This window comes from Paralichthys olivaceus, chromosome 14, assembly GCF_024713975.1.
Source record: "Paralichthys olivaceus isolate ysfri-2021 chromosome 14, ASM2471397v2, whole genome shotgun sequence".
Lineage (NCBI taxonomy): Eukaryota > Metazoa > Chordata > Actinopteri > Pleuronectiformes > Paralichthyidae > Paralichthys > Paralichthys olivaceus.
The window spans coordinates 17,636,688-17,658,504 of NC_091106.1; the positions used below are offsets into that span (position 1 = coordinate 17,636,688).

At 40.0% G+C, this 21,817-nt stretch overlaps 1 protein-coding gene across 4 annotated transcripts in view; it reads right to left on the reverse strand.

Moving 5' to 3' along the window:
* Nucleotides 1-1,042: 1,042 nt before the first annotated feature.
* ryr2b (ryanodine receptor 2b (cardiac)) overlaps nt 1,043-21,817 on the reverse strand; it is a 59,201-nt gene continuing 38,426 nt past the window's right edge. For 2 of the 4 annotated variants that reach the window (XM_069538878.1, XM_069538875.1), the window contains 27 exons: nt 21,604-21,655; nt 21,135-21,188; nt 20,854-20,953; nt 20,607-20,686; nt 19,973-20,049; nt 19,738-19,811; nt 19,354-19,434; nt 18,981-19,069; nt 18,496-18,624; nt 18,227-18,331; nt 18,035-18,116; nt 16,673-17,952; nt 16,437-16,501; nt 16,118-16,262; nt 15,876-15,962; nt 15,462-15,674; nt 15,157-15,287; nt 14,934-14,976; nt 12,982-13,118; nt 12,170-12,230; nt 11,672-11,818; nt 11,394-11,528; nt 10,441-10,597; nt 10,105-10,169; nt 7,464-7,564; nt 5,868-5,919; nt 1,043-4,926 (listed from right to left, as the gene is read on the reverse strand). In XM_069538878.1, coding sequence (XP_069394979.1) covers nt 4,831-4,926; nt 5,868-5,919; nt 7,464-7,564; nt 10,105-10,169; nt 10,441-10,597; nt 11,394-11,528; nt 11,672-11,818; nt 12,170-12,230; nt 12,982-13,118; nt 14,934-14,976; nt 15,157-15,287; nt 15,462-15,674; nt 15,876-15,962; nt 16,118-16,262; nt 16,437-16,501; nt 16,673-17,952; nt 18,035-18,116; nt 18,227-18,331; nt 18,496-18,624; nt 18,981-19,069; nt 19,354-19,434; nt 19,738-19,811; nt 19,973-20,049; nt 20,607-20,686; nt 20,854-20,953; nt 21,135-21,188; nt 21,604-21,655 — 3,838 coding nt within the window. In that variant the 3' untranslated portion in view covers nt 1,043-4,830. Of the gene's footprint in view, nt 4,927-5,867; nt 5,920-7,463; nt 7,565-10,104; nt 10,170-10,440; nt 10,598-11,393; nt 11,529-11,671; nt 11,850-12,169; nt 12,231-12,981; nt 13,119-14,933; nt 14,977-15,156; nt 15,288-15,461; nt 15,675-15,875; nt 15,963-16,117; nt 16,263-16,436; nt 16,502-16,672; nt 17,953-18,034; nt 18,117-18,226; nt 18,332-18,495; nt 18,625-18,980; nt 19,070-19,353; nt 19,435-19,737; nt 19,812-19,972; nt 20,050-20,606; nt 20,687-20,853; nt 20,954-21,134; nt 21,189-21,603; nt 21,656-21,817 lie in introns of those variants that run through there. The other 2 variants (XM_069538876.1, XR_011246065.1) reach the window with 2 other exon arrangements.

Sequence of the window (21,817 nt, forward strand, 5' to 3'; positions counted from 1 at the left end):
ACACACACACACACGTTTGTACAGCTGTCGTAGTGAGGACACTCATTGGCATAATGCATTCCACAGCCCCTAACCATCCAAACTAAATGCCTTACCCTAACCATAACCCTTAACTTAACCTAAACCTAATTCTAACCCTAACCCTAAAACCAAACTTGACCCCCAAGCAATCCATTAAAGGAGGGTCACAAAGTGAGGACCGACCAAAATGTCCTCATTTTGACAAAAATGTCCTCACTCTAGGTTAAAGTTTAAAACTGTCCCTCACAAAGTAGCTGCACAAACACACACACACACACACACAGACACACACACACAATAATCCAATTCACATGAGGACATCCAGTCAGTTTTAAGGATTTCTCACGTTAATCTATCCAAACCATACAATAGTTTGTAGAAACTCATGTCTGATGTCACAAAGCCCCACAGGTTAGTGTTCAGCAGCCGATAGATTAATAGACGTAAAACCACATTGGATGAACACATGCATCACTGTGCAGCATTTTTCAGTTTGTGTCTTGATGATTTCCAAATGGCTGCTGGGATTTAATCACCCAAAAGGGAAGGACTCAGCATGTTGTGAGCGACAGATCTGGGAATAAAGCGAACACTGCTGACTGCCATGAAGAAAAATGTGATGGAGGAAATGTTATTTTCTCAGCCAGTGCATTAAAAAGATTTGTTCTTCTGCAAATACAAGCAACAGAAGAAAGACGAGGTTTATTTTCTGTTTATAAATCCGTCCTGAAAACAACTTTCCGACTTTAAACTGAAGATTTTGCCTCATTGTGAAACTATGACTCAACATGTGTTTATCCTGAAGAAGCTTTGATATAATACACAGCCGCAAGTGACTCCCTGACTGGTTAGTGAGAGAAAGAACAAAGATGGGAATGACTTTGGAAAGAGTGTCTGAGAAGGATGGCACGGATAAAAAATAAACCAACGATAAAGTTAAATCATAAAAGGACAAATGCCAATAAACCCACAAACAGTATTTGTTCTTTCGACCTGACATAAAATAATTCCATTGTTCATATTTATCAAATATATCTTTTATTGCATACTCATTACTAGAACTCCAACACAAAGTGTTTAACAATGACAGGTATTAAAATAAATGGACTTTTACCGATGAATAAAGTATTATTGTATTATTATGCGTAAAAACCATCACAGCTTGAGGCAGACACAAGCTCCCGAACTGAAATCAGAAGCCGTAACAATATGGAGTCGCTGCTCATATTTAATTCAGGATACTTGGCCTCAGGTTTGAGTAAACTCACAGCTGCACTCCTCCCCCCACTGTCTTTCCTCTTGTCATCACTTATTGATTTACAATTCAGATTACATTTCCACGATGCTGCAGAGGCATCGTCGTCACAAACAACTGCCAAGTGTGAGGCAATATTCAGAATGATGCAGCCACATGCCCTCACATCCATAATCATTTTTACAATGCCCTCTGTGCAGACCCAGCTGTTGTATGCCAACCTAAAGCCATCTGCCAATGCATAATTCCTGGATTCCTTGTTGTTACATACATTAGAATGGCTCTGAATAATGCAGACCTGGAGGTGATGCATGACAGATCCATCTTATAGATTTACAGTTGAAATACGATTGGATTCATATATAAAGTCTTCCTCTCATCCCCACGGGGGAGGGGTGTGTGTGTATGTCTTCCTCGAGATCTGGTCCTAAGTTCGAGGATCAGGTTCCTCGCTTATCCTACGACACCAATTCTCTGGACAGAGACGCTGTACCTGGAATCCCAGGAATTAGTTTTGGCAGAGATTTCCACATCCATCGCTTCTCAGCTCTGTTGGTGTCAACCACTTTCAGTTGTATGTCCCATCACGATTTGGCTAATCCTAATCCCCATTTGGCACAGGTGCTCCTACACTGTCCTAGGATCTGTGCTGGACTGTCTCAGACGTATCTTTGCAGTGTCTGCTGTGGGCGTCTGGTGCTCTGAATACCGTTCCTCCAGGTTTTCTTGATCTCTCATTTTACATTCTTGATATTTTTCAGGATTACTGTTATTGGTTCATTAGTTTCATTAGATGCTTGTAATAGGGATTGTGTGAAGTGTTAATTTTAATGATTTGTCTGTATTTAGTCTCAGCTCAGTGGATGCATCACTGGCAGTGAAATATTGTCTTGATCATGCAGCGTTGGATGTGTCTGACAACGACAAAGGGGCTTTTTCATTGTTCACGGCTGAAAAGTTCTGCATATGCTTTGATAAAATGCTGAAAGCTTGTGCAGAAGCTAAAAGAAGCCATCTATCCATTATACATAACACTTATCCTCTGAGTGTTGCCGGGAGCAGGACACTGGGAAAAGTGCAGGCGTATAACCTGGACATGTCACCAGCATATTTTTGGTTTGAGTTTGGCACTTTAAAGTAAGCACCAACCTTTGTGGAAAGAAAATGGCCTTTCCCTTGTACAGGTGAGAGAAATCAGAGAAGAACGGACGTGTGTTTAATATCAGAATTCCTGGCTGTTGGAGAAAGGTGGCACAAAGGGACGCGTCAACAAACTTAATAACTACAGCGATGAGGTGGCACCACTGTTCAGCAGGAATCGTAGAAGAAGTATAAAGACTAGAAGATTGCCAGTTCAACCTAAGTTTCATCCTCTGCTCACCCAGAGGAAACCCAGATGCAAGTGAAATTACTACTTAAACAGCCCAGAGCTGATCTGTGTCATGTACTATTGTTCTGTTACTGTTCATATGCAGACGACAGTGTAAAATCCCCCAATGAGTTATGGTCCAGAGCTGAAACAATATCCAGACTTTCCAGGCTCAGAATCACTGAACCACCAAAGGAAAAGATCATGAAAACTAGAGGGAAGCTTGGCGGTGACAAACCAACATCCATCTTCTCCACAACATCTTTTGATCCAGAGGATGTGGCATTTATCCTATGAACAGTCAGTATATTTAACTTGGGTGTTTTGATGGAGTTAGGTGACCTGCTTCAAATTCTTGGTAAATCAACTACCCTGTCTCTCCTGCAGACGTGTGGTGTGAGAGAACTGTGGTTTTAGATGTTTGTGGGTATAATGTTATGATGGTCTGATTGATTTTTAAACATTGGAAGGGGATAAATTGACAGATGGAATGGGCTTTTTTAATTAGAGGTTTCTACTAATTCCTCAAGTGCTGGACCAGAGCCAATATGGCACATGACCAGCAATGGTCTGCATCTTTGGCAGCTCAGGAGCTGGCAGCTATGATCCTCATTAATCTCCAGCAAAATGTGGGCTTCAAAGTGTCGGTAAGTGTGTAAGATTTATGTAAGGAAAATTGTATTTTCCACACTATTAGTTTCAACAATAACTTAAAGTTGAGCTCAAAATGTAAACATATAAGAATAGTGTTGATGATTTTGCTGGTTTATATTGAGTTGTGTATCTTTCAATGTGATATTCATTTCTGAATGATGTGATGTTTAAAGCAACAATCCCTGAGTGTTATTTATTCATTAGGGGTGTAAGACTCAAAAACTCAGCTAATCTGCTTCGTTGGCGCCGTGTGGGTGAAGTTCGATCAGCATTGATCCAGGCTTGGAGACATGAGAAGAAGCCATGGTCACGGTACAAGGACATGTGACATCACCATTTTCCTACTTAGCCTGTATCACTTTGAACCAGTGAGAAGAGCACAGACAAAATCCCCAGCAGAAACATTTCTAATATGAAACTGTTCAAAATGTGTTCATGGAGATTCTCTTCACTAAATGAGAAAAAGACTTTCAGAACTTTTAAATCATATAAATTCTACATTATTACATAAATCATATCATATTTATAAAATGTGCCACATTGTAATTATACATTTGAATAAGTTCTAACTTTATGAATATACAAACCATTAGCAGACTTATCTAAGCTCTGTGTTCGACCTTTGCATAATGAGGCCAGTCATCTGTCGGAGGCCCTCCCACACTAACCATCCCGCTGCTAAGCTGTGTGCAAGTCTCTAACAGTCTAACTAAACCTGCCACAATCCTTTGGTGAAGTTACGGTAGACCCAGGGATTCCCCGGAAACTGTCTCCACTTTTTGTGACACTGAGTCGTGCCACTAAGCTCAGTGATCCATTTCCATGACAACTCTTTCACCTGAGCACTGGGAGACATGTGGTTATGTTCCATAGTAGCTAATAATGAGAAAGGAAAAGAGCTACAGATGAGGAAAGAGATCAGACAAAAAGTAAAGAACCAAGAACAGGAGGTGGAAGAGGAGGAGAAGGATCCTGGAGAGATGAGCACAACAGAAGAGCAGCGAAGCCTGAAGAAGCAGAGCAGAGGAGGGTAAAATGCCAGAGGGAGAGCGTTTATCTGGATGTCACACAGGGAAAAGGGGATGGGAAGCCATGTTTAGAAAGACAAATCACTTCATTCACAAAACATGAACAGAGACACATCTCCAGCCAGCAAAGTGCCATGGAGCTGAATTTGGATTGCCAGCTTTGAGATAATGATGTGTAAAACAGTATCCTGTCCCATTACTCTGAATATTTGAGTTGCAGACTGAGGAGGAGGATGACAAGAGTAACATCCTGCCTCCAAAACAAACAGCACATTAAATCTGTATCGAATCATAAACAACTGGTCGTCATCCTTCAGTACCCAAATAATTTAATAAAAGAAAATCTTGTGCATAAATATCAAGTATGTATATTCACTCCAAAGTTCAACATCAATTCAGTGCAAACATAAATTCCAGGTACTTAAATGAGTCAAAGGGCATCAATTAAGATGTCCTCAGTGTGAGGAAATTATCGAGGGAGGCTTTTGATCTCATGTTTCCTGTCATCCCAGTTGATCCTCGTATTGCTTACGGAAACAGTCTCCCACAGGAAAGAATTCCCAGCATCGCTCCTGGTACATTTTCCACACATAGGATTCCTGGCAAAGTCAACAGAGCGGTAACATGTCTTTAACTCATCTATTCTTTTGGATAAGTAAAATAACAATCTAAACAGCGTCCACAGAGGATACAGAATTTGGAGTTCATCTAAGGTTCATCTGGCACCGAAGGGAGACACATTTTCTGGATTCCACCAAGCAGCCCTCTCATTAATCCACACCTTAGTAAAATACCGTGCTGAAAGATTAAATGCGGTACATGTGGATGTAGATGAGTCCCAGGACCCAACTAATTTAAAAACTGCACCAAGAATTTAATATTTCCTCACTTTGTAAATTGTGCAGCAGCACAGTGAGCTGCATGCTGTGTCACAAAGATAAATCCAAATGACTAAGAATGGATTTATTCTTCTTAATATGACACTGTGCAGCATTTAGAAACAAGTCCTCATCTATTGTGATAAACTTTCACAGATTTACGTATAATAAGTGCGAGACACAGGAGAAAAAGATGCAGTTTTCCACAGCGAGGGTGAAAATGTTTTCGCTGATTTAAAGCGTCGCTCTTTGCTCGCAGCAACAAGTCAAGTAAAATATTTTATAGTGAAAAGACAAGAGGAGAAGTGAATTAAAACATTCGCCCACTTGAAATCTGAAGCACCCTATTTAAATTTATAGCAGGAGTAGAAAGAAAGTATGAGAGGCCTCCCTGGCATGTATATTATCATAAAATGTGTGTGCCGGGACTGATACGGCTTTAGAAGGACAAAGTGAATGCAGACTCTGCCTCCGCTGAAAAGGTTATGCTACAGCTTTGTCAATTCCATAGCAAATGCGGGAATTAATAGGTCACTGTGACATGAAGGGGCCATTGTGGAGGGATATATTTAGGAAAAGTGAGATTTGGCAATTACAGTAGAATAGCTGCACAACCTGTTCTCACTTTGACTGGATCATGCAGTAAAACAGAATTATTATACCTGCCCCGTGTGTTCGGTTTCATCCTTGTTAATGAGGTACATCAGAAAAAATCTGTAAAAACCGAGAGGACAAATTCATGTAGCAGCTTAACTTCCACAAATACTTGGATTAAATATAAAGAGAGATAAACGCTCAGGTAAGAAGTTATTTAATTAAGAACCTGTGCACAAATCCTGGGGTTGTGGTGATTATGGAAGCAGTTGTTAGGTTTTTCAAATCAAATACAATTAGAGATAAAAGCTGCATTGCGACTGACATGCAAATCAGGTTCAAATGTACTTTAATGATTAAACCCCTTGATGATTGATGTAAGGGGGGGATACTGTTGATCACTCATTTCATGCCATTATGAATCATGTTCCAGTTGTAGACCTACGTCAGGTAAACTTAAATGTCTCATGAAGCGTCACCATACTTGCATATAAATGAGCGTGAGAGTCCATCAGTCTAGTGGGATCCATACTATTGATGCTTGATAAGCTTATTGTCAATGGCAATTATTGATGTGGCAACAACTTTTGTGTGCCAAGGATGACAACGTCTTCCAAATAAATGTCTGTCACTGTGAGAAAAGATCTGGGGCTTCTCTCTGAGAGGAGGCGTCTGGCTAAGGCTCAGCACGGATTGTCAATGAGGTCAATGAGTATTGTCAAAAAGAAGGTCAGAGAAAGAGCTGAAGGTTTAGAGGAATCACTGGAGATGGTTGGCATCACTGTTTGTTAGTCTGCCACATGTGATCTACTATTCACTGTATTTGTGAGCCTGTTTGGTCACAACAGGTCCTGAGGGGTCGGGCTGGAATTGGACAAAATGTTTTAAATTATATTTGGGCTCAGTGAAGTTGGCTGTGCTACCTATTTGGTATTTGTACACTGCATGTGCCTATGATTGGGCTCAGGTCAGGTTCAGACACAGAAAAAGAGGATGGATGCCAGGTCTGGATAGTTTTCTCTCAGGCTCAAATGGGTTCAGATAGAACCCGAGCTGCACTCTAGTCTTGTGGTGGAGCTCCTTGACATGTTAAAGCCAAGAGATCAATATTCTGGATGACTTGCTCAGACGACAGTCTTCGATCCTGAGCTTTTTATCTGATTGTCATCACAAACCTCAGAGTGAGAATGTTTTAACTGATGTACGTATTAGTAAAAAAACTAAAACAATTACAAAACAACAAGACAGTGGTGTGAATCTAAACTATAGTGGTGTGAATCTAAACTATAAATAAAGTGCTGAGGTGCCACTGGGAAGATAAGACAACAGGTCGTAAGAAAAACAGAATAACACATACTGTATCAAAGTTTGGCAATAATGTTTTTAAGGGACGTTGTGTTAAACAGTCAAGTGGGTGAATTAGAGCCACCAGAAGCAGAGATAGAAGTGTAATAGTGGTTTTTAATGTTCTCCTTTTTGTTAGTTTTCGTGACAGTGGTGAATGCAGGATATTTACACTTCCCCATATCTATGAAATGTGACATAAATGCTTGTTTTTATTGTAGTAACAAGGCATCAAGCTGTAGGGTTCAGCATTTGCAAAATGATTAGGCTCAGACGACGGCAACACAAGGCATCAAAGTAGTGAGCATGAGTTAACTCACAGATAGTTGGCCAAGTTGTGCTCCTGCAGAGTGTGAGTCTCAAAGCCATGAGGGACTGTATCAAAGTATTCACTTCCTATTCCACATATAAAACATTTGGTCTGCAGGAAGAGAGATATGAGACAAGTAATTATGCATTAAACAGGTTCAGACAAACAATATGTTCTCTTGAGTATATGTTAAAAAAAACAACATTATAAAATCAAACCCTCAAGAGCAGTGTCCTTTTATTCTCATGCCCTCTGACTCAATCATTGTATTAGTCTGCTTGCACAAGAAAATGATGCCTTTAAATGAGCTCCTTCTTAAGAACACATTCAAAAGACGCCCACGAAAGGCAAAAGACTGAATACTTCCAGGATTACTCGCTGCCAGCTTTTCAGACGGCAACGTTGTCAAAGTAACAGTTCTCTCTCATGGGAGCAAAATGTAGCTGTGTCTCAGTCTCACACTGTAATTAAACAGCTTAAAATGTCATAAAGCAAATCATAACTTCACACATGTAAACCCTAAACAACCATTCACACATACAGACAATTAAGAGTCTCCAGACTAATTTGTCTTTGTACTGTAAGAGGAAGCCAAAGCACACAGCGCAAACAGCCCCTCCAGGCAGTGATGTACATATGATACGTTTTTTTCCAAATTATATATTTTATCCAGGGTTTGCATTAACAGTTTCCTGTAATTGTCTTTTGTTCTACTGCTTTGTGTGGAATGAAGTGAAAGCCTTTACTACCCGTACTGCAGGTGTGGAAAATATCGATGCGCGAGGAGAAGGGAGAGGAAAAGAGTGTGCAGTGGAAATCAACTGAATCTGACAGGCTTACTGAAGATCACAACACCGGTCAGTAGAACGTGAACATTAGAATTAACATCTAAGTATTAAGTTTTAATATGTTTATTTCAGTAAAGTAATGTAATAAGGTAACCGAAAATAAATAAAGGGAAACAACTGTAAATTTTAAGTAAACAATAATTATATTAAGAAGCGATGCCATGTAAAACTGAAATGTGGGACATTGTCACGTATTATACTGATTCAGTACGTGGTTAAGTTTAAGATCCCCGACATGAATCTATTTTTGATTCATAGAACAGGTGAAGCAGCCAGGCAACACCCGGCGCATTAATGAATGATCTAATCAATCAGCAATAGGTGTGCAGTTAAATTGGTACTGGTATTTATAGATTGTGTGGGCGACTACGCATTCAGTGACGTCACATGTGAACCTTTTGTATTGAGAAGGCAGCTAACCACACTTTCACATCATCAGTGCTGCCTTGTTTCCTCAGTGACTCAGCCTTTGATTACCTGTGCGCCTCTCTTTGGCCATGTCTGTCTATTTCTACTAGGCCCTGTTGTCGATCGTTCGTCTATCTGACCACACGAGTCTCTTTTAACCTCCTGCCAGCAGAGACACACTTCACAGTGTTCTGTTCACGCCTGTTGTAGCCTTTATACCACCCGCAGGTATATGCACTGTAGCTCCCTGATCAATAAAGTCTGCAGGCTGCAACAAAACAAGCAACGTTCCGTTTAACTCTGCTTCACCACCTCTGAGCAATGCAATTTGTGGAATTGTAATTAAGAGTAAAATGCAGCTTCATTTGCATTCTACTGTGTCGAGGCTCCACTTAATAAGTTCCAAATTAACATTTTCTAACAGCACTAACACTTTCAGTATGCAAACACAAGAGAGCAAATAACAACTGAACTCTGGAAATAAATATATAATGTATATCCTAAATATATATTTTATTTATGCTAATTATACTGTAAAATTATTATTAGGTACGAGAGATTTGTTTTTCTCAGATTGAACTTCATGCAACCATTACCCACTAATTATCCAGAAGAAGTAATTAATGGTACTCTGTAATTAAGGACATTGGTAAGATTGTTTCTTCTGACGAGAGCTTGCACAACAGCTCAAACACAGACACACGTAAATTGTAACTGATCTTAAACTTCAGGGAGCCTCACACTTGAGGATAATGCAGCTGATTTTGGGTCTGATTCAGCCCCCAGGCGGTCGCAGGGGTGTTCCTGGGTTGAGGCTGACCTGAACGGAATCTCTGACCAAAGGATCCTGTGGTTTGAGGGGTGACAGATAATGTCACCAACTGAATGTGGGCCTCTGCATTGTTTGATATTTATGTTTTTTATAATGTCTGATAAGATTTATGATAATGAACAGTGATTGGGCAAATGAGCAGAAACCTGTAATAGCCAGTGACAGTGAGCTGATGAGGAACCAACCGGATGTTATTGTGTTTGGAACTCAAAGTGTTTACAGCGTAATTAAGACTTTTGTCTCTCTTGCCAGGTGGAAACACTCAGTGCAAATCATTAAACAAAGAAGCGCAACCACCTGACAACGCCGATAGTCTGCTTCCAAGATCATTTTTATTCTTGTCACATTTGATCGCAAATGTTTCTGTGAGTTCCCAAGTCTGTGGAATCGCCACTAAGAAATAGTTAAGTGTGTAGTACCATGTCTCAACTGGATCGACTGCTGTGTGCATTCTCACAATGAAAAGATTAAACATCGGTTCCACCTGTCGTTTTGTCTGAATCAGCACTGTAGCATTGCACCAGAGAGTTTGTGTGTGTAAGATAAATTTTGTTAAACCTTACCTCCATATCCTCCTTCACCTGTTCCTGTTGGTCACGAAGCTCCCCAAAGGCATCAATTATCAAGCCTGAGAAAAGGGACACAATTGTATCCATCTGAATCTGTTTGAGCTCAGCTATGCGAGTGTGTGTGTGCGTGTGTGCACGGCAGCGCTAGTGTGTGAACGAGAGGAATCAGAGAAACCGGATGAAACGAACAGACACTTTATTTTTTCACATTCAAAATGTATCAAGCGTATTCCAGTCAAAATTGAGATTAAAAACGTGTCGATGCGTCTTGATGAATGTTTTTTAAGATGGGCTGTCCTTGTGAAACAAACACATGCGTGTGTGACGCACCTTGGATGATGGCCAGGAGGATGATGATGACGAAGAAGAAAAACGTGATGTCAAAGATGATGCGCTCTACCTCAAACACATCTCCGGCAGGGTCCTCAATCTCGTCACCGATGCCTCCACCCGCACGCACCCCCACATACATGTGAAACATGTAACACTGGAAGAAAAAAATTGTTTTGAATTTAACTGAATTTAATTAAAGTTGTAAAGGAAGATGAGAATTTATCTAACACATTTTTAAACCCGTCTTCTAGTTGACCGCTTTTTTGGGTCTGGAAGGGTTACCAGGTTGTCTAGACTGAACTGTGCTTTCAAGTGTCAAGGATGATCAAACAAACTTGAACAAAGGCAGAATCAAAACCAACTGCAACACTTTCAAAGAACATTCACAGTTTGAACGTTGCACTTCTTTTGCAAAAGTTCAAAAGCAGATGAAACAGCAGAGAGTGAGATGTTTTCTGATGGATTAATTTTTAATCGTGTCACAATCCACTCGTCTGAAAAGAGTTGTCGTGATGGCGGTAAAGGAACTGAAAATTACTGTCGCTAAAGTGCTTCTAAAAGTGCGACTGGGGATTTGATGTTATATCCACTGCCTCTTTAATAGTAGGGTTTTTATTCAAATGCTTTCACATTTTGCAAGCTTACATGAGTGACAGTCCACATAAGAATAGGGCAGGTGAAGGGGTGTTAATGTTGTGAATGGACAAACAAAGAGCTGAGTATTGAGGGGCTGCGTTCTATCCATGTGTCTATCATTTTATGGAGAAACAGCGGTAGGACTAAGACAAGAGGCTGTTCTCACTGGGATCACTGTCGGACTCCTGCTCTATCACTCTCAATCCTTGCAGGTAAAAAATGAGGTGTGTGTTTGTGTGAGGAAGATGAACAGAGAGGGGAAGAGAAGTGGGGAGATATATGTGGAGAGACAGAAGACATGCATTTGAACTCACAGTGAGCATGTCATTGCACTTCATGTCCTGGGCATTCTTGTCGTCACTCTTGTCGTAAAATTTCCTGAAGAAGTTAAAGGCCACAACGGTGTAGAGATACACCACGACCGCCAACAGGCCGACAGTCAGGACCAACTGACACACACAAACACACACAAGATTACAGACAGGACAAACAGAGGCAGATGGTCTTAAATAACGAACACACAGACAGATGGAAAGAGAATAAAAGACAGACTGCCCACCCCACACACACACACACACACACACAGGCGCACCTGTTTGCCATTGTGTGTGACGGAGGAAAGGATGGTACGAAGCGTCTTAAAGCCCATGGCGATGTCCAAAAGGTGGGCGGCAAAGAAGAAGTTGTTATAATGACCCAGGACCGACATAGCCATGTACCAAGCCAAGTACAAGAAGGACTGTGAGCACGCACACAAACACACACACACACTTAAACACATTAAAACAGGCAATTTAGATTACCAGGACTGAAAGAGAGACATATGTGTATTTAAGATAAGGCAGAATCACAGGATATTAACACCGTCACTCCGGCAGCATGTGTCATTGTATCAGACAGCATGGTATTAGCTCAGAGGAACACAGAATTAAAGTAATTTGAAATAAGCCATAAAACATGTGCATGTTACATTATCTTTTAACATCAACTGCAGGATGTGAAAGCTTTCTCATTGTTTTTGTAGAAACGAGAGCGTAGACAAAAACAAAAGACACAAAAGCTTGACAATATTTGACACAAGTGAACTTACATGATCGGTGAACATAACTCCTAGTTTCCAGAACTGGTACTTCATGTCAAAGGAGTCAAATCTGAAATAAGTAGAATCATCAGTGACATGATGGTTAGAAGCATTAGGTCAAAATGTCCATGGCTTAAATCAGTGCCCTGACACTATAGTGTCTTTTCTATAATAGTCCACCTGTTATGTGGCTTCAGCATACCCTGTTCCTACTCAAGTACAACATAATGTTCCAGGACCATCTGTCTGGTCACAGCTCTTAGGTAACACACACATCTTCAGAAAGGTAATCTCACTGCAATGGCTATTAATAATAGCAAAGGCCATTAAAAATCAATCATCTGAAATCAAGGTGTTACTAAATAGAGCTGGACATAAGTAAACAAGCCCATGGTGTTAATGTTCATCCTAAGGAGTCACATTCACCTCTACAGTAAAAATGCATTAGAGAGTGCTGAATGGATCGATTTCCTTATTTCACATTTTTCTTTTGATATCAATATCAGGTTGCCTATATGTAAACACACTTGGGGCTATCCTCCAGATAAGGACGCCACATGGCTATCATCACTGCAAGCTGCTTTATGAGCCGCCAAAAACTCAACTGCCATCTGTATTTGCTGTCTAAGTCGAGGATCATTTCTTATTCATAACCCAATTGCTTGAACAATTATTTGAAGATCTCTTCTTCGATGCAGTGAACCTCAGTCTATGAAAAACATAAACAAGGGGAACAAAAAAACGGAACAAATGACAGACTAGATAACTGCTTTTTCATGTGGATCCCGTCAAGAATGCAGAAGTGCGAGGAGTTTACTCACACAGCCCCCCAGGCAGTATCTCTCTTGAGCCACTTCCTCTCTTTTCTCTCAGAGCTGAAGTCTAAGGCTGCTTGGTCCAGGCCAAGGAGTTTGCTGATCTTCTCGTGGCCGTAAAACTCACCATACTTGTCCATCACCTGACAGGACAAGAAGATGAGTTTTTACGGTGCCTGAAACAACAGCCTCTTCTGTGTCTTTTCATCTGAATAAAGAATGATGAGCTGAATCTGTGTCACTAGTGACTTTACATCTTAGCTCTGGAGGATTGTGCTGCATGATTTCTAAAGGCTATAGTGGTTGTGGCCCCATAGTTGCATGCAGATTGTGTAAAGGACTGATATGAACACATACAGTTAATACAGATGATGCAGTAAATAAATAATTAGTATTGATTTATGTGTGTATATATGTAAACTGAACCATGGCTGGTATATGTTTATTTAATTAAATCATACAGACAGATGCAGAGTTTCTCTGTATTGTGCTGTAAGAGACTTCATGTCATTTGATTTATTAATATAAAACAAGAGCCAACCAAAGTCTAATTTTATTGCAGAGCCCATTTTGTAATTACAAACATAAGCACTTCAGCATATGGGAAGTAATATCCACAGCCTCCAAACTCAAAATTGGATTAGCAGAAACACTTGAAGGCATTATACCATTTATTTTAGTGCAGGCTCTTAAAATGATGCAATACCGAGTATTAAATGCAATGTGGCAGCACTAGATGTACTTTATGTGGGACTAGTCCCCCCCCTGGGGCAAAAAAGAAGAAGCGGACATGTATTAAAATGCAGAGTCACTGTTGGGTGCTAGATGCTGGCTCCAAAAAATCTCTAACTCCATGGAGGTGAAGTCAGAAATGTGCCAACTTGGCTCACTGTCAATGAACAAAGTCAACATATTTCTTTGTTAGGACAATGTGGGACTTTCTTCTAATGTGGCTGCTTTTATATATAGATGGACGATTTGTCAGCCCCCGAAAAGTGGGGCCAATGTGCATCAATCATCCCCTGGTGGCTGGTTGCAGTATTAGGTCATAAATCCCACCTCCTCCATGTTAGTAGAAGTCAAAATATGCATCAAATAAAAAGTTCTCAAAGATGGTGTCTTCACTTTTAGAAACTCTTAACACACTATTGTTTCTTTAGGTGTTAATTCATTCCCCGATCAGACTCTTGCCCCAAGTGCACAAGATGGCAGCGTTCATTTTTGGATTGTGGGATGAAGTGGAGACACTCTGGGATGTAGTGGCTTCCTTGTCCTAGTTGATCCCAATTTAGGCCAAGCGTTTTTTCCATATTTATCAAAAATGTAAAGACATGCCCGAGCAGTTAAATCGAGGCTTCAAATGATACCCTCTCAAGGCTGTGAGCACCATAATAGGTTATATTTCTAGAAATCTAATAAATCATTTCAAAAATTAACAGAATTTTTTCTTGTTCACATCAAGTAAGTCAAGTCTGGAAAAATATGCAACAGAATGTAATAAAAGTGCTTTTTTTTTTAAACAATATAAATCAAAAGCCGGGAGATTCTGCTATATATTCTGCCATATTTGTAAAAAAGGACGACGTGTTGACTGCTTGATTTACTTCTCCTACACTTTTAATAAAATTAAGTTGAAAATCTGCCAAGTCAATTAAAATGCTCTTACAAAATAAAAGATGGAGAGGTATCTAAAAAACAAAGACTCATTTAATCTGCCTTCATAACACCAGAGACAATCTGAACGAGAAAGCTCAAAATGTTGCACTGTCTCTGGAGACAATAAAATCATTTTGTCGACTGATGGGGGAATAATTACCCTGGCCATTAAATGCTTCATTAAATATCAGTTAGCTTCTTAATGTAGTGTCAGCGGGTGAAATACGCACACAATTTGATACAGTACATGCTTAGGCACATTCAGGATTGTATGTATGTATATTGTTGCTGTGTACACTTACCTTTCTTTTTACAAATTTATCCCAGTAATTACTTGGAAATGATCTGAAAATACAGGAAAAATAGTATCAAAAACATTAGTGATGAAAACAAATAAAAATTGTATTGAAAGCTGCAACATCAATGTGAGTCATTCATTCACTGTATAACATTATGATAAAAAGGTGTCAGCAACTTTAAGATATAAAAACATTTGTGCAGTCGATCATGTGACTATGAACATACGGCGTGTTAATGACCAGTCGGTCCCACTGCCCTTTGATGTCCTCCTCGGGGGGCTGCTCTGTCACATACAGTCCATCAAACTCCAGCTTTCGTGCCACTTCCTTCTCACGTTTGAAGATCACCAATGGAACCTGCCATTCAAAATCCAGGGATTAATCTAGTCTCTTTAATTATACAAAAAAAATGTGGACGAGCTACGTGGGTTCAAGCCTATTAAAATAAATCAACATGATATAAGTCCATATTAATTAATATGATGGACATAAATTACAAATAGGAAAAGGTCTTCCCTTAAGCGGACATACCTTGAGGCAATAATAACCGATAATGCAACAGAAGGAAATGATTGTGTGTGCAACGGCAAAGAAGCGGCAAGATGGCTCCATGTATCCACTGCTCTCCTCCAGCACGAAATAAACACTGCCCTCATTACTGTCTTCAGCAGCAGCGTCCACGCCTTCGCTGTGAACAAATGTAATCACCCCTTCCTCTTCTGGTGATGCAGGCAAGGACGCTACCTGAGAAGACAGCAAGAGACGGAAAGTAGATTTCAAAAAGGAGGAATATTTATCTATTTTTCAAATATTTGTTTCTGAGAGAAAAGACATATGAACCTCACTGAACATTCAACTCCATGATTCCATTGAATATTTAAATATTTTCCAAACTTGATACCGCAACAAAATGTATCTTATAAATTATCTCAATAGTGTATTCACCTTGTAGAAGAGGAGGATGAAGTTGATTGCAAAAGCGACAAAAAGAGCCAGTAAACGCATATTATAGAAATTCCTTGCAAAGTAGTTCTAGGGAAAAAAGGAAAAACATTCAAGTGGTTATGTTAATTTATATGTTTGTGTCTGTGCAAACAGGATGAAGGGGATGTAAGTGTGCATCCCTCTCTGAGTTTGTATGTGAGCGCAAAAGAGCACAAGCATGTATGAGCGCATTTGTATATCACCAGCAGGCTCTTGTTACAAGTGCTTATCATCTCCCATAAGGCTGAATGTTGGCTCTCTGGATCCTCGCACTTATTAGAGCATCTCTTGTCCCTCCGTCCCAACTCCAGTCTCTCCTTCTCAGTTTTCTTCTCAGATTCCATCCCTCTGCAAAGAGTCCAAACACATATTCATCTACATTGACATGGGAAAATGAAGTCAGACTTTATTTTCTAAATATATATATATATGTTTTATTGGGTTTAAACCCTTCATGTGCTATCATCAATACCAAGTGTTAAAAAAAATCCCTATCTTTGAACAGGGAAGCCAGAGACTCACTTTTCTAATTCAGGCATTTTCTCATCTTCTGCATTTTCCTCTGTGGCAGCGTGGGCCTGAAACGGCTGCCAATAAAATGAATATGAGAATGAAGAACTAATATGATTAATTTCAATATCAAAGCAATACAATTAAGAAAATGAGGCTGAACAAAACAAAACATGAGATATAAAACACATTGAGCATAATAGATGGTCATTGGGGCAATCTGATACAAGATACAAATGAATCCCTACCGTCCTCAGCTTCTCAGAAAAATTAGCACTTGTTCTGGAGGTTGCGTTGAACAGGTCAGTCAGACTGCCAGTGAGATCCTGTGTAATGAGTCTGTATTGGCCTCCCTCCCTCTTCACTTTGAGGCCGAATATGTCTGACAATACATCCACCTCCCTGGAGGAAGTCGCAACTGCCACCTGCCCGATCTCCCTCAATTCTCTCTGAGAAGAGACGCAGGCTGAGTGCTTCCTCAGGCGAGTCACACCACTTGGCACCTCCATGACCTCATCAAGAGTTGGCTCAAAGATACCACTGAACAAATCTGATACCCTCATCCGTTTGGCTCCCTCAATGAGCCCACCACTCACGAAGGCTATGTACAGCATATATATGATGCAGCGAATTACAACACATACACATCGGACCTGAGCCATGAAAATGAATCTCAGGAAGGAAACAGCTGACATGACGATATCCTTCAGAGTCATCTTCATCAGTGTCTTCAGGGTTTTTACAGAAAGTAGACATGTCAGCAGTAGCCACCAACGATATATGAAAAATGCTCCTCTTTGGTCCAAGTCTTCTTCTTCATTCCTGCTCTTTTCGTCTTCTTCTTTCCCAGCATACCTCTCTCCAATGTCAGATATCTGAGCAGCGAGCTGCATCTCAAAGATGGTGTCCTCACAGAAATTGACAAACATCTCCATTTTCTCCTTTTCTCCACCTTCGTTGATCACATCAAAAATGAACTGCCTCTTGGACTCTTTCACCTGTGGCTTCTCCCACTGTGTGCGGCTGGACTCACTGATCTCAAAGTAGACACGTTCTATCCGCTTTCCGCCGCCGAGGATCTCAATTCGTCCTAGATAAGGCTGAAAGTACGTCAAGACACTCTTGGCCAGTTCCAAAAATGTTCTCAATCGTGAATCGTTGGGCATGTGTTCGGACAAATTTGTGAGGAGCACAGCGATGCTGAATCCGATGTCTTTGGCAGGCTCATGGAAGCGATCTACAAAGGCCTCATAATCCAGAATTTCACTTTTGTCTGTGTCCGTGCAGGAGAGGAGAAACTTTGTCTCAGCTTGGGAGAAACGCCTGCAATTTTCCATGGCTTTCTGAAATTCCTTCCTGGAAATGCAGCCCTTACGATCAGGGTCATACTCTCTGAAGGCGTCTGAAGAGACGAAGTCTTTAAGTTTGAGGAACATGTCAAAAAACCTGAGGATCATCTCCACATTGCCTGAGGATTCCACCAACATATCCACCATCTGCTTTCCAATGGTTCCATTGACAACATTACCTGAAGAGAAGAGAAATAAAATTCCAGATCAAATACATTTTTTAACACAAAGTAAAAAAACCTGGATACTTGGAAATCTTACCTTCTAACATGGACAGCAAAAACACAACCATGTCCTTTTGTAAATCCATCAGCTCTTTCAGAAGCTCTATTTGCCTTGAATCCTGTTGTAATAAAAAACACTTTTGACATTGGCTAATTATACAATCCATTTATTATTGAGAATACTGATTAATTTAAGAGGGAAATATGCTAAATGAATGTGAGTGGATACCTGTGAGAGCTTCATCTGCATGTGGGCAAAGACATGGAGGAATCCCACCACAGCGTCCCACAGACGACTGTGAGCCAGACTCTGTTGGTTCCCGGTACACGGGCCCTGGATCAACACATTGATATTTTGAGCTGCTTCATTAAAAAAACATTTCAGCTAATAGAAAGACACACCATAGATATGTATTCAAAAGAGCCAGAAGGCAGATGTAGTCCTGCTTAAGAAGCAATATGCTGCGACACTGTAACATGTAGTGAAAACTGACTGACCTGTATGTACTCTGTGAGTGTGTTGAAGACCTGCTTGGACACTTCGATGGCTTTGGAGAAGTTGTGTTGGCCGTGTATATCAATCACATGTTTCCCTGAGTAGTACCAGTAGAAATCACTGATTGATTCCTAGTGAGGCAAAGAAAAACGTTTATTTGTGGCTCATTATCGAAACATTTTGATCAGTAAAAAGACTATGAAAAGATTAGGTTGATCATTACATGAGTAACTCCGCCAAGTTTTTCATTTCTGTCTTGTAATCCACGGTAGCAGAAAAACTACTGCACCGATTTTAATTTTAACTCGATGGAAAGGTGGGGAATGGGGCAAGGAAGAACCCATTGTGAAGTGAATTTGATTACATGGTCAGAACAACTATTTTTAAACTTCTTGTGATGAATTTAAAAACTGGAGCAGCTGTTTAATAGCTCTGTTTGGTTTGTTAGTCCAGCAACACAAAGGAAAACCTGTCTGTGTACACTTACCTGTACTCTCAGTAAATAGTCCACAGTGGATATGATGATGTTGACTGTGGTGTTGTTGCCTGATTGTGTTCTCAAGTAATTCTGGAAATCTATCATATGAAGAAATGAAAAAAATGCAGATTACAATGTGAAAACAACATTACATCCTGTGTGGACAATGTGATCAGACAACAGAGCGAAGCCAGTGTGTTGCACAGGAATATAAAGCTGTGCTCAGCTCTTATTACCATCTTTCAAAAGTGCAACTGAGGTGAAAAACCAAAATTTCCCTTCAAAATCAGTTACATCATTCGTCCTTTATTCCACTGAGATTAAATTAAGTCTCATGAACTTTGTGACAGTGGGCAAAGAGAAACCATGTGGGGCAAATCACCTGAGTTGTGTCCTTCACAGAGCAGCTGCAGAAACCGGAATAGGTCACAGGTTAGCTCTTTGTCAGGCATTACCTTCTCTCCTGGGAAAAAGATTTGCATAAAAGGCCAAGAAATAAAAGGATAGCGTGCAAGGAATGGAAGAATAATGTAGGAAGGGTAAGACAGACTGAACGAAAGGGGGAGGGAAACTGGGTCACGGTGGAGTGAAGGGAGACAGCTGTTGATAATATTCAACACAGTGAAAGGCCGAGAAGAAATAGGAATTTAGAGTGGGAATTTAAAGAAGGTTCAAGGCCATGGATCTCACAGCTGGCTCTTCTCCTGTGACATGGCTTCACAGAAATGGATTTCTTTTTATTTAAATTTCCATATGAATACACTACCTGAGCTCTCGTCCATGGCCATGCCTAATCCTTCTGCTTTGTTCTGCCTCTCAAATGCATTTAGATCCAGAACACTTGATATCAGAAGATGACACACACACACACACACACACACACACACACAAAGGATTAGCAAAACTGGGGAATTTTTACCATTTTTATCAATCAGTATCTTTAACCTGCCGTCGATGACACGTGACAGACCTTGTCAGAGGGTTTTCCTACATGCACTCACCTACATGACCGCATGAGTCCAGCTGTGCTCTGAAAGAAGCCGACATCTCGCTTCTCTCTGAGATAATCCAGCATTTTCTGTCAAACAAAGGCATCAAAGACAAGGTCTGACAAATGGAGACAGATCTCACCTGAAGGTAAGATTAGGTTGAGATTATTCTTTTCATTACTGCAAGAAGCTTTGCTGCAGTCACCGTGTGTCAAGGCACCGTGTTTACAGTAAGATGCAGAAGAATTCAACATGCTGAGGGAAAGGACATTAATTTAGACAAAAATATATGATAAATAATGATTTAATATAATCAACGTAATGTAATATTAATTTCAACAGTGAACAACAATTTTTTACCATTAAAGTGATTCTAATACAGAAAATGATTCTGCTAAAATGTTAGACATTGTCTCACACAGTCTAATAAAGCTTCTGCCATTACCTTATTTTTTAAATTTCCTCTCATCTAATCGTAGTTTTCTTTTCTTTATCTTATCTATTCATTCTAATCAACTGTTGTATCATGATGTTAAAGCTAAACCTCCCTTCCTGCAATGGAGAAATGGCCAATGTCAGATGCAAATCTATTTTTGGTGATTACCCTTTTAGTAGAGTTATAGGGATAAAAACTGCAGTATTGTACCTGTTGAACTGTGGCATTCCCTCCGTTGAGAACAGCAATACCAAGCTTCAGAGTCGGGGCAATCGTGGAGCCCATGGCCCCTGATGGGATATGGAAAAAAAACTGACTCAAAAAAATAATGCTCAGATCTTGTAGGAAGGGGTTGATTAAAGGAAACAGAAACTTGAACTAATACAGAATTCCCTTCACCAAAAATACAGACTATACTGAATATGAGTCATTTACTCCAGTTGTTAATCATTCCCACCTTTGCTGGCACTGATAGTTTGGAGAACCATCTCTGAAGCTCCACGAACATGCAGTCTGGCCTGCTGGTACAGCAGCTGTTGTTTCTCCATCTCCTTCTCCTAAGTCACAGAGTTCAGGTACATCAGTATTTTCACTGTTACGAATATATTTTTAACAAAGTGACTCAATAAATGTTAAATCATTTTAATCTATTATTATCACATAGTAGAAAAAACATTAAGATGAAAACATTGTGACACATCAAAGATGTATTTTATCAGTGAGAGCCCATTCACTCACTTCAAAGCTTTCCACCTCCTGGTTTTCACTGTCTTCATCTTCTCTGTGGCAGCTCTGCGGCCGACGTGCAAAGAAAGGTTGTGATGAAATAAGACGAACAAAATACAATAAATCCATATAGAAAAGATGTAACATTTACAAATTCACAGGTTCCTATTTTTACCTGCACTTTGGGTCATACTGCATGTGATTACTGTACTGGTAACTGAACTTTGACCAGGTACTAGCAACCTTTGCAGCAGTGACTGTAAAATTGAAGATCTTTTAAATGATGAATCTTGTTAGTTTGTCACTGACTGAGTGTTTCTCTAGCCTCCTAAACCAGGAAATGTATTAAATATAATATACCCACACATTTCTCAGACAGTTAAACCAATCAAATAATAATATAATTTATATTATTTAGTGCGTGATTTTAAAATAACAGCATTTACAGACTCAAATTAGATCTTTCTCCATGTTCTATTACCTTGGCCAAAATAGCAGCGTAGGACACGTAAAGACTGTCATTTCCAAGCTCACTGTGAACAGAGACGACAGATAAGATAATATCAGGATGGATGCAGGATTCTTGAAATGGCTCCAGGCAAATGTTTAGCTGATCATCTATAGATCCATTCACAGGGCTTCAACACCATTCTCTTGATTGCATAACTGAATGTACAAATGTCCTAAAGCAGTGT